The 12,982-nt window shown below is 35.5% G+C and overlaps 1 protein-coding gene across 2 annotated transcripts in view; it reads left to right on the forward strand.

The window, feature by feature from the left end:
- The first annotated feature begins 2,847 nt into the window (after positions 1–2,847).
- LOC124157746 overlaps positions 2,848–12,982 on the forward strand; it is a 52,542-nt gene continuing 42,407 nt past the window's right edge. For both annotated transcript variants that reach the window (XM_046532744.1, XM_046532743.1), the window contains exons 1-5: positions 2,848–2,962; positions 3,304–3,472; positions 3,560–3,605; positions 3,685–3,965; positions 8,276–8,457. In XM_046532744.1, the coding sequence (XP_046388700.1) occupies positions 3,389–3,472; positions 3,560–3,605; positions 3,685–3,965; positions 8,276–8,457 (593 nt within the window). In that variant the 5' untranslated portion in view covers positions 2,848–2,962; positions 3,304–3,388. The remainder of the gene's footprint in view (positions 2,963–3,303; positions 3,473–3,559; positions 3,606–3,684; positions 3,966–8,275; positions 8,458–12,982) is intronic.

Genomic DNA, 12,982 nt, shown 5'->3' on the forward strand with positions numbered 1-12,982 from the left:
AGAGCAATGAAAGATGCTGGATGCCAAATGCAAAAAGTATTGGCAAAGGTGAGGAGTCAAAAATGGTATTTTTTGACTGACCCTGATATTGCGGGAAGATTCATCGAAGCAAGTGATGTAGTATCCTTTGTAAATATGTTTGGGGAGCTCAAACCAGTCCAAATATCTCTTGGTAACTCTTTAGTTCTACCTAGGCTCTTAGGGGGATAAGGGATAATTAGTTACTAGCCTCAACCTGACAGTAGAGAGAATGGCAGTGAGGGCAAAGGTAGTGAGGGGAATATCAGAATATCAAGTAATGAAGACTCCATCCCTGAATCAAGTTGTGAGGGTAATGACAAAGTTCCAACTAATGTAGACAGTAGTTTTGAGAGTAATCAAGAAAATGAGTCAGTGTTTGGAAGCGAGGGAGGAGAAGCAGAAGAGACGTTTTCTTTAAAAAATTAAGTGGCTCGAAAACTACCAGATCACATAATCTCCTTGTCATCTACTAACTTGACCTGCAATCAACCTTTGTCTCATAGACGCAGGTTTGAATGTAGCTCCTGCAGTGACCCAAAAACTTTTCCTGATGTTCCATTTCTAGTTTTGATTGGTTGTCTTATGTATGCAATGATTTTTACAAGGCCAGATCGTGTCTTTGCAGTGTCAAAGTTAAGAAGGTTTATTGATGATTTTACAATGCAATACTGGGCATATGCAAAGAGTATATTAAGATATTTGATGGGAACTATAAATCATCTTATGTCTTATTCTTAGTCAGGAACATTTCTGGAGGGATACAAAAATGCTGACTTTGCCATTGACAAAATAGATTGAGTGTCCTGTACTGGATACATGACAAGTTAGTTAATGGAGCAGTGGCTTGGGAAAACAAAAAGCAGTGCTGTGCAGTGGCTATGTATACAATAGAATGCGAGTATGTAAGTTAGGCAACTGGAGCAAAAAATGGTATTTTACTCTCCAGAATTGTAAAAGAAATCATTGGAAAGAACTGCATTAAAAACTTGGTACTGGTGTGGTGCATGGAAGGTCAAAGAACAGAGGTTGGACATCATTTTGTTAAAAACTCTGTTGCCAAAGGAAAAAATAATTGCTGATTACATGTCAACAAAATATGGTAGCAAATGTGCTTCCAAATGGGCTTAACAATGGCAAGCATTTGAACTGCATTAATGAATAGAATTTTGTAGCTGATGGAAGCAACTAGTTGAAGGGAGGTTGTTGTGCTTGTAACCTAGTTGCAAAGTTAAGAAATAAATAGCTACAACATGTTAAAATAGTTCTTGGAGTGTAGGTCAATGTCTCATTTTTCAACATAGGTACATATTTTACTGTTCCGAGTCCATAAAAAAGCCTTAATCACAATAAAATTAGGTACATTTTGTGGATTGGATAGTTGGAAATTGTCCATTATTACTTAGAGTGGCATTCATCAAATAGAATTTAGCATTTCCTTCTGATCTTACAAAATTTTATATGGTGTAATTATGACTTAAAGTTGAACGTAAACATTGAAAACCGGTAATCACTATAGTTATGGCGATTTCCGATTTTCAATGTTTTTGTTTACTTTTCAATGTTTGATATCATATACGTAATGCAGCTTCTTAAGACGAATACCCAAGTTCAACTGAGAACCATTTTGGAAACCCATTACTTTTGATAACATTGATAGAAGTGTGCCTTTACTTGGATAGCATTTAGGAGGACACTGAAAGTAAGTTGGCCGCGTCATCAATGCGTCGATTAAAGAGTATTTGGAGCCAATTTATAAACTAACTGCAGTACTGCAATACGTATTTATCCGGGCTTACCAAATCACACGCTATGAATAAAATAATAGCACTGAATATATAAACACACTGAATACTCAATCAACTCGATGGGGTTCTTCAAGCACACATCACTGCAGTGTACATGTAAATCAAGCACATATCCATGATCCTTGTATAAATAAAGTAATTGATGATGTTATTTATCACGGCATCACTACCCTGAATGTCCCTTTACTTGTGGTACCATAACGTGAACTAATCTCTGTGGCAGGGGAAAATAATTTTAGTACCTACCGAAGAAATTCACTCGCAATGAATGTATAATTTCGCACATTAAATAGCTAATAAACGTTTGGCAAAATGGCAATAATTTGCAACATATATGCCTTCAAATGATAGACCATGAGATTATGCAAAGCGTAAGCAATTGTAATATTCCGACGAACAAAGTCTTATATTGTTATTTTGAAGAATCTATTATACTATAAACCACAGTCTCTGTGTTATGAACACTCCCTGATGTAGCTTTTCAACTTATCTTTTCACAATATAACGTTAAAGTGTCGAACATTTCCACAAGTTAGTGTACAGAAGCAACATTACGGTTAAAACTACCACACCAGCATATCAATGTGTGAAATTATAGATCGTATTTTGCATTTTTACCACCAATGAAATTAATAACGGTTGTAAACAAGTTACATACACGCACACTTCAACGCAACGAATATACATTTTCCCATTTTCAATTTTATATGGACTAATTATTTCAAAAACTAATATCTATAACTCCTTAAACTCTTTCCTACGATAGTAGAAGCAAAATACAGTCGTGTAAACACCCTATGCAAACACAAAACACCAGTCACATTTTTAAAGGTTGCGCCCATTTTCGCCTTCGCATCAACTGCATCAAGAATTTCTGATGCGAGCCGATGCGAGTTGATGCTTCCGAAACCTCGAAATATGCTCGATGCAGGGCCGCATCAATGCGCATCAATGCTTGATTCGGAACGGCCTGATGCGCATCGATGCACATGATGCGTGATTCGGAACGCACCCGGAGGTACTTGAGCATACTCGAGGTCCCCATGTAATTGTCAAATGGTAAAAACTTGTTTTTCTTCTCAATGGAAAAGCGGTGGTCTTAGTGGCTGATGGATATTCTCATCTTACAAGCTATGGTAAGTGAAATCCATGTCGTTAATATGCGGAAATTACTTAAATGCGCTTATGTAAACATTGATATGTTCGAATTGTTGTTTATAATTGTGTGTTGCTTGTTCTCAATATTGCTACTGTTGTGTCATCATGTTGCAACTAGTTTCGGTTCAAGTGACATTTCTGGATATCTGGAGATGGAAAGTGTTAAGTTCCTTTTGTAATTTATTGAATGCCCCCTGAATGAAATTATTGTCACGAGTTAAGATACATTACTAATGTGTCTATAAAATGGTGTAGATATATGACTTTTGTTCATTGATTTCAACATCTTAGTTATACCGATGTATTTATTTCTTTGCAGATGTTTTTATTACGGGTGTTTCTTACTTGAGAAATACCAGTGGACCTCGATTCAGAACGATCATACTCTCCCGTATTGGACCAGAATGTATTATACACGCGCATATTTAGTTCTTATTTATGTACTTCTATCAGGAGTTCAGACCCAGGACTGTGAGACTCACTACAATGTTCGTTTCTGTGATAAAAATAGCTTTTATACCGTGGTGATTACTGTCTTCCATTCCGTTGGTTCATGCATTCTTAATTTATTACAGGTTTCTCCCGCACCCGAGAACAAAGAGTGCTTTACATCAGTGAATGGTGTGTGTTAGTTTTTCCTGCTTAAATTAATTTCACTCAGGCGATCCTCTGAATAACGCCAATTTATCCTTCATTGCAGGCACTGAAGAAGTTCTTAGTTCATGTACTTATACTTGTGACCACAAACCTGTTATTAATACCACAGTTGACGTAGAAAATGGTACAGTGATTGTGCGATTTCCATTACCGCCTATGAATTGTGGCCATACAGAATATAAAGTTCATTTATTTGTTAATGAGGATGCAGCGGAGTTGGAATGCAATGAAGATAAAGATTCCTTTCCTGGAAAACACTCTACCAAAGAGTATAGAATAAACAGGTGTGAAGAAAAAAATTGTGAGGGTAAACGCTGCACCGAGGTATGTGTGATATTTTTCTTAATCCACATCAAATTTTCTGAAGCAATTAAAGTTATTAAAATGTTTTTTTTGTTGCTATGTCTCGAAAACTAGTAAAAATTAATGAGCTTCAGTTCTTTCTGTTGCTGCAAAAAATTGGTAAAATAGTTGGAGAAAAATATGTGGTGAAAGTTGTAACAAGTATTAACTAGTAGTTTGATCCATTTGTTCAATGGAGCTAGGTTTCACAAAGATTTCTGCAAAGCATTTTATGGCCAAGTTTCTAGGCTCTTTGCTACAATTACTACTCTAGAGCCTTTTGCCTTTCCTTTTCCCACTGGAATTTAAATTTTATTAAAGTAATTTAGTCAGTTTTTGATTTAGTGGGTACTGGCACTTGGCCAAAAATGGAATCAACAAGCCATATTTGAAGGTTTTCAAAAATTACTAGGCCTGCGTTGATGCAAAGACTGAAGTCATGCTTATGTTATGAAAATTATAAGTATGGATGTACAGTGGAAGCTAGTTATAACAAGTTCCACTATAATTATACCAGAAGGTGAAGGATTAAGCCCAGTTCCTGTTCATCTTTCCATTCTTCTTTCATTTCCATGGTAAATGAAATTTTCATTAGAAAACTGTTGTAATGATTCACCTAGATGCTGAATTTTCAGTGGTTCAATGTTAATTTCATATAATTAATAATTCCTAATTATTCTTATGATTTACATTTGGTGACTTCTTGAAAATCAGTTGCTGCTGGATTTGATTTACTTAGGTAAAAATCTGTTTTTGAGCTCCACATCATGTTGAGTACTTGCTTAATTAGGTCCAGACGTGGGGAAATCTCATGATGTGTATATTCATAAAAAGCTTGTTTTTAGAAGAACCACCTATCCATAAAGATATGATGTGCAATGTGAGGTGAAGTTATCATTGATATGGGGAAGCAGGGATGGACCCAGGATTTCTTTCTGGGGGGGAGGGGGGGCACAAGCAAGGCCGTAAGATTTTGTTCTGGGGGAGGGGAGGGCACAAGGGTACCTCGTAATACAAAACTAATGCAACGTCCGCAACACCATAATGCTACTGCAGTTACATTCACTTTCATTTATGACCTCTGCTGAATTTGAATGTGGTGAAATAGAGGGAAGACTGAATACACAATCAGACAATGACAGAGAGCTGTGTGGAGGTGTGGACTGAACAAATAACAAATTTTTGGGGAAGGGGCATTGTAGGATCCACTTCCAGTTCATATATTTTAGTTGATATTAAATTTAAAAATTCGCGAAGTAACTTAATAAAGCGGATGGAGATTAAATGTAACAGTGATTTCAAAAATTAGAAGAGAGAAAAAATTTTGCCGACACTGGGACTCAAACCCGGGATACCAAATAAAGGTTAGGGGACCAACACCCTAAACCACACCGCCATGGCCGTAGTTGAGAGGGAGTGCTTACTCAAGGGTAGTCATGCTGCCCGAAATCTTTACATTCGAATATCTCTCGAACCCAGGCCTATGTGGAAGAAAGCCGTGACACTTTTTCTATCCTGCCTTTATAGTTTTAGAAAATAACATCCGCATCCAGATCCCGAACATCACTTTGGCGATGTCTCCTTGTTAGTAATTATTTGCATTGAATGTGTATTAGAGGGCTTAGGTAAACAACATTGGTATATGTTGTAAATCAAGGAATCTGAGTTACTGTAATGGAGAACTCCATTTTTATTAATTGCAACTATGTTTAAATATTAATTATTGCATACAAATCAGCCTCCTTGGCATAAAAATCAGATCAATAACAATCACCAATAAAAGTTTCCAATTGGCAAGTTACCTGAGTATATAATTAATTTATTCAGTTTTAATAGATGCTTGTGATGAGATACCTAAATTGTAATACATATATAGCGTGTGTACCTGTATATTGGATTAATATTTCTGCCTGAGTTTTTTTAAGCCATCAGGAACTTGCATGGGTCGTCGATTGCTCTAAAAACTATTTTGAATAAATAAGATGGACAGGGGCGGATCCAGGATTTCTTTCTGGGAGGGGCACAAGCAAGGCCGTATCCAGGATTTTTTCAGGGGGGGCACAAGGATACCTTGTTATACAAAACGAACGAAATGATAATGGGACCGTATTAAAAATCTAGCATATTTTGAAGGGTCTGAGGGGGGCACGTGCCCCCGTGCCCCCCCCCTGGATCCGCCTATGAAGATGGATATATTAGCTCGCAAAAACACCTTAAGTTTCTCCATTCAACACCGAAAGAAATAAAAGAATTGCATTTAAAATCGAGAAAAATTTCTCTGAGCCGACCACTGCGCGAAGACACCCGAGCGTTGCCGAGGCCAGGCGTGACGTCATAGGTGCCTAAACAACCGTAGGGAGTTGGGAAATACGCTGAGCACATGCTGTAAAATTTGTTTTTAGGGAGTATTTAGCCGCTCATCGTCGCTTTATTTTGTTCTGTTATTCTCAGGCAAGTTTTCCTATTGCTATTGTGCGGCAATTATTACTTGGGATATAAATAATGCGACATCGGGATGATAAGTACAAGCGTTTCACTTCGTATGTTTTAGTTATCAGAAAGATGGATAATAACGTTGCCGCTTGTTCGAATAGTACACCTGAAATTCATCTACATCTTCATAATACCCTGCAAGCCGCCTAAAAGGCGTGTGGGAGGGGGTGATAGGACACCAGCCTTTTTATAGGACACCAAAAATTGATGCTTCGACCCTCATGGAATTTGTTAAGACAAATTATTGCTATATGTTGGCGGCAAATCGAGATGTAAAAGAAACTTGCAATACTGGAGGATAATGATCGTAAGCTGTGCTGTTGAATTTGACAACGCCATATTAGCAGAGAAGGTAGTCCTATCTGTCCTACGGTACGAATTCACAGCAAAACAGTCTGTACACAATCCACATGTGAGATTGCGAATCGGTTCTGCTGCCAACACACACAAGCTACAACCTATTTCAATAATATAGGTAAATCCATAAACAATATACTAGCATATACCATAAAAATATAGTGGGAAATAGGCAAATACTCCTATCAAAAACTGGAAGTCACTGTCATATTCTTATATTCATCATGTACAACTTACAATAGCAGAGCTCGTTATGATGAAAACAACTATTGATTCACTGATTTAAAGCCTTAAATTAGCCCACACAAATGACAGGTGACTTTTCTCACTACTATTCGTTGAAATAATGAAATAACAAACTTCACACACAGTTTCTATTTCAATAGCTTGATCGTGAAATGACATATCTACGGTGAACAACGGAGGTTAATACGCCACTGACAATTGTTACACTACTGTTAGACATTCATCGATAGCGTAATAGCACTTTTTACAATTCTATCACGCTGGAACACTGATAACTCTTGGCCGATATTTTTCAACGTCGTCAATCTTTGTGCATTACAACCACTGGTACTGTGATTATTAGCAGTAGTTTAACGGGAGATGTCACGTCGAAAATAACACTATTTTGGCACAAAAATGTTCCTAGATGTCTCCAATCAGCGAGCAAAAGTAACATTGACTGGAATTCACCTCATAATACAAGCACAGGCAGTCCTAAACGACGGATTCTCTGGTACCTACGAATAAACGGATGAAGTAATTGTATATAAAAGCTATGCAGACATTAGTAAACATCAAAATCGTTCTACTTACATACTTAAATGAATGATATGCCATCGATAACATCATTTTACAATTAACGTATCCCCTTCCAACGGCGGTGGCTCAGACTCCTACAACAATGTTATTTAGGTATTATAAAATTTTTGGTTTGACTGCTCCAGTTTTATATTTTATGCCCATACTCGGTTATTAATATTATAAATAATGCAAAATATGAGGGCTTCCGAGCCTCTATCATCGGATATTTATCTTTAAATAGAAAATAATTAACACGTCTAACAAACGAAGCTCTCACAACTGCTGGCAACTATTACAAACAATCACAACAATAGCTTCGTGTGATGTTTAGACACCTTTGACGTCATCGAGGCTTCGTCGGCAGTGGCTTTGGGGGTGAGGGAGTTTTTCCCGTGCTTTGAAATTCATTATATTTATCATTGAATATCTCGCGAAGGAAAACTCAGATATGCATGCGGTTTTTTTTTTTGTTGTATTCAGAAAATAATTTTCTGTCCACCTGTGAAATAAAAAAAATTCATGCAAGTTCCCCATTGTAGAAACTAAGATTATATAATTTTATGTATTTACTTCCTTAGAACTTTTATTAATAAGCTTTGGCAGGGATATTAAATCTTTAATTATCTTTTTTACAGTATGGAGAAGTGGTCTTCAACCATGTGTTCTCAGGTTGTTACAAGCTGCGGGTTGAAACCTTTCTTGGCACTTCCACCAGGGCGCCATTGGTTAGCTGCCCTTTCTACATCAGCACCAATGTCTCCAAATTGAGGATAGCTGATATTCAGCCTATAGTACATGTGGATTGCAATCAGGAGGAGTAAGTTTTTTATGATAGATGAAAGGAAAGATTTTTTGTGGCTAGTTAGCATTTTTACAAAAAATTTTGGTCTTTGATTTTTTAATGCCATTTTATTTTTAGATGTGAAAAATTCTCTTATTTCTTTCAAAATATCATGGCCATTGTGACTGCTCATCGCGAAATTTTCAAATAGCCAAGTTATCAATAATAGACAATTTTTACTTCCACGATATATTAGAAGAATTAATAAGGGGTAAAAATATATTGTGAAAGTAAGCAAGTGTCTGTTATTGATAATATGGAGCCCTTCCACCACGTACAAGCTTCAAGTTTCGATTTCAATTCAAATAGCCAATTTTCTTATTGCAGTTTGGGCTCGGTTTTCCATGCTATTGAATGAAGCCTTTCACTTAAATATTTAAAAGTAGGTCATCCAAAGTTTATGGTTAATTTGGCAATTAATTCTCAATTTATTTGTAAATGAAATTTTTCCATAACTTTTATATGATTTACCTATTTGTTAGAAATTTGGAAATATTTTCTTTATCTGCCTCTGACAAGAAATATTTTGCAGGGCAATGACAACATCCATGATATGCATCACCTCAAGGGCTACTTATTCACGCTAAGTGTCAATGGGGGTTACCCAATCCCTTCCATTGATGATTTAAAGGTGGCTCTCAAATATGGGAACACAAGGCAACATTGTAATATTTCCACTGGATTTTTTTAACATGATGCACTTTGTTGTTATAACAATGGCACTTGATATTGTTGTTGTTACAACGGGCTCGTCGTGATACTTACATATGCAATTGGCCCTTGTCATTCCAGTTTATGTTATCCATATCATCACCAACTACACATAATACAATAATACATATCGTGTCATAAACTAACTCACAGGGACTCTGACAGGTGGCAAATAAATTTGATGGAAAGCAGCTAAAAAATGATAGCTCCTGCAATTAAAAAGTCTCACATTTCATGCTCTTTTGGCAAAAAATATCACCATTTGGAACCTGTTTGGAACAAATTGGATTAATGTTTGTTTTAACTACTTGCATCTATTCATTTTGTTCGTTGATGGCTATGACTGGCAAACCTACTGGCTGAAAAATCAAATGTTGGTAATTGACAATTGTTTGATTTTAAATCTGGTTGTTGAGAATTATTATGACCATACTGATTTATATACCATTCTTAATCCAGTCAATGCTTCAATATGCTGTATCATTGTGTGGCAAGAGTCTATGAGCCTAAATATGTAATGAATTTATCCATTACATAGCCCTCAAGTAGAAATGCATCCATGCATACTATTTCAATACACAAATACGACCCTAAATGATTGATAGGTATTTTTATAGAAACAATACCTTTACTCAAAATCTATCTTTCAGTCTTTGCACTTTTATACATACTTCAAATTTTCTACATGCAGTCAATAAAATGCTTACAAAAATTTTTAAAAATTAATATTGTTGTACAACATAAAAACTAGGAAATTGCATGACCAATTTGATCACCGTCATGAGAAAAATGTGTTAAAAACCTCTGTTTTTAAGTACAGCAGTCATAATTCAAAATCCGTACCTAAACAATAAAATAAAGTGTATGATAAAATTGAGAATAATTATACGGCAGCTACTGTTGACTATTCACAAATAATTGCTCTGTTTACAGTGGCAATACTGGTTGTTAATTCCTGAATGTGCCTATTAAGTGTTAATGATTGGTTAGTGAGTGTTTTGAGCAGTATTGACACAAAAATTTCTCATAGTGTATGAAATATGTCACATGAGTTATGATGTCAAAGGTTATAATTTTGACGTAGGGAGCTTATATGATCGCATCTGTAATGTGTTAAAAATAAGCATTATTAAAATGCAAAATTGTGAAGCCATTGTTTCATGAGAAAGAATTCATAAATAATGCCTGATGTAATTGTTGTGGTCATCTTGAAAGGGACCCTTGGGTAAGCTTTAATCATTATCTACAAATTTGTTGGTCTGGGGAAGAGTTGGTTGGCAACCGTCTTCTTCAATGAGACTATGAATACACTTTATAAGTGAACTGAGGACACACACGGAATAACTATCAATCTGGGTTTTGGTCTCTAAGTAAATTATTCATAATAATAATACCTAATTTATTTCACCAGTTTGATCATACAATTAAATAGACGTAGGCTTTGTCAAAAAGAAATCACTTTAGTACATTTCAATCAATTAGAATTACATAATAGGTTTTACAAAAACAACGAATATACATATAAGATATGGCAAGTTATCGTAGTACAAACTAAAGGAATACATATTTCATAAAATTTACATTACATTCTTGTTGGTCAGAGTAAGAGCAAACTCATCTACAGTGTAGAACACTTTGCTTAGAAGTAATTGTCTCAGCTTGATTTTGAACAATTTCAAGGAATTTATATTCCTTAAACTTCCAGGAAGAAGGTTATACAGTTTCACTCGTTTATGAAAAGGCCCTTCACTGCATCTTTTGGAGTTCCTATGTGAAACATGCAGTTTATCTCTAGATCGTGTATCATACCTATGATACACTTCATTTTTCACAGAAAAATGTATATTCTTTTTAATAAATACCATTAAATGTAGTATATAAAGAGGCGCTAAAGTTAAAATTTGAAGATTTGCAAATTGGATTCGACAGGATTCTCTGTAAGGTAAATGTAGCATGATTCGAATAACTTTTTTTTTAATTAAAAATATGTCAGTGCTATGGCTACTGTCACCCCAAAAAATAACACCATAGGAAATGAGGGACTGAAAATTGGCAAAGTACACACATCTTAAAATGTTTTAGGAGGTACTGGTCCTAAGATGCCGTAATTGATATAATACTTAGGATAATTTCAATTTTAGCCCCTCAATGTGAGGGATCCATTTCATAGTTTTGTCCACAACTACACCAAGAAAAGGAACTTTATTTACAAAGGAGAGTTCAGAATTCATTAGCTTTACATTTGGTTGATGAGGAGAATTAAAATTTAAGCAGACTGATTTGTTTAGGTTTACAGAAAGCATGCTTCCCTGAAGCCAGTGTTGAAGATTGTGTGCCGTCCTATTTAATTTTTTTGCTACATCATGATAGGTTTGTGCCTGTATTAAAATACTTGTATCATCAGCATACAAGACTGTTTTAACACCAGGCATTATTATTGAACTAGCATTGGAAAAACAAACTATTATGTGGAAATTACTTTGTCTCTAGTGAAGCAATCCATGGTCTACTCCCCTTCCTTTGCTAAGTATCCAGATGATTTTCCATGTTGATGTCCGTCCAATTTTAATCAGTGAATGACATTATACTTAAGTCTTCCTTATGGGACATTACTGTCCCTTCCTGGATATTTCTATTTTACATATTTATCATAGATATAATCTGGACTCTGGATAGTGCATGATAGTAGTCAATTACTTTCAGCGAAGTCGGAACTCACCAATGCTTATTTATTTTCTTGCAAGTCTTATACAATTGTTTCTATGAATTTTCCAAAGAAAAGTAATTGCTTATGGTATAATCACTTAACCCTTTCAGTGCGGATGGCATAGCATTGATGCCCAGCATAGGTCCTGCCAACGGGCGGGTGGCATCACATTGATGCCATGCCGCCTTATGTCCTTCAATCGCTCCCTACGATCCTCCGCTCTGTTCTTTCTACTCTCACGATGGTTTCCCGCACGCCCATTGGATTAGGCTACCTTGATATGGCCTCCGTTTTTGGAAAAAGTTTATATTTTTTTAGTACATTTTTTTTACATTAATGGAGCACTTTGTGGAGTAATGTGTAAGATTTTTCGCCATTACAAAAAAATTAAAATGTGAAATTTCTTTACTCTTCTGAATATTTGTACTAAATGTTGCCAGATTTGAAGTTTATTATCCCCGTTTTAGTCGTATTAAAATTTTTGTAAACAATATTTAGTCATAACCTTCCTTTCATCTCACCGACGAAAAATATTTTCGTATTTCAAAATATGGTCACCATACACACGCTAAACACAGTTGAATAATCTGTTTCTGTTTTTATTATTGTTTAAACTTAATATTTACATAATGCCGTTTTAACTCATAAAATTCTTCCATAACATATTTGCAACTCATTTTCTAAACGATCCTTTCAATAGGGGTTTGATTATATTGGTTTCGGAAAAAGAAATAGATTTTTTCGACTTTTTCTCATTTACTTCGTATGAGTTTGTTGAAGTTACTAGGCGCGAATAATTACGTCCACCAATTCGTTATTCACGGGAAATATTGAAGGTTCTAGGAAAACTTTTATATTTATTTCATTTTGAATGAAAAATTAGAATTGGGGAAATCATTGGGGAAAAAATGATCAAATTTCGGTGCTCAAAAAAAAAAGTCGTTTTATGTCACCGCGGAATAGACTACAAGCCGCTCTGTGTCGCCTGTTATCTCTATTTTTAGAAGTATTTTTGCCATTCTTATGAGAAATGCATGCAAATGCAAAGTATTCTGTTATGTGCATGTCGTGGAGAAGGTGAGC

Source organism: Ischnura elegans, chromosome 4 (genome assembly GCF_921293095.1).
Source record: "Ischnura elegans chromosome 4, ioIscEleg1.1, whole genome shotgun sequence".
In the NCBI taxonomy this organism is placed as follows: Eukaryota; Metazoa; Arthropoda; class Insecta; order Odonata; family Coenagrionidae; genus Ischnura; species Ischnura elegans.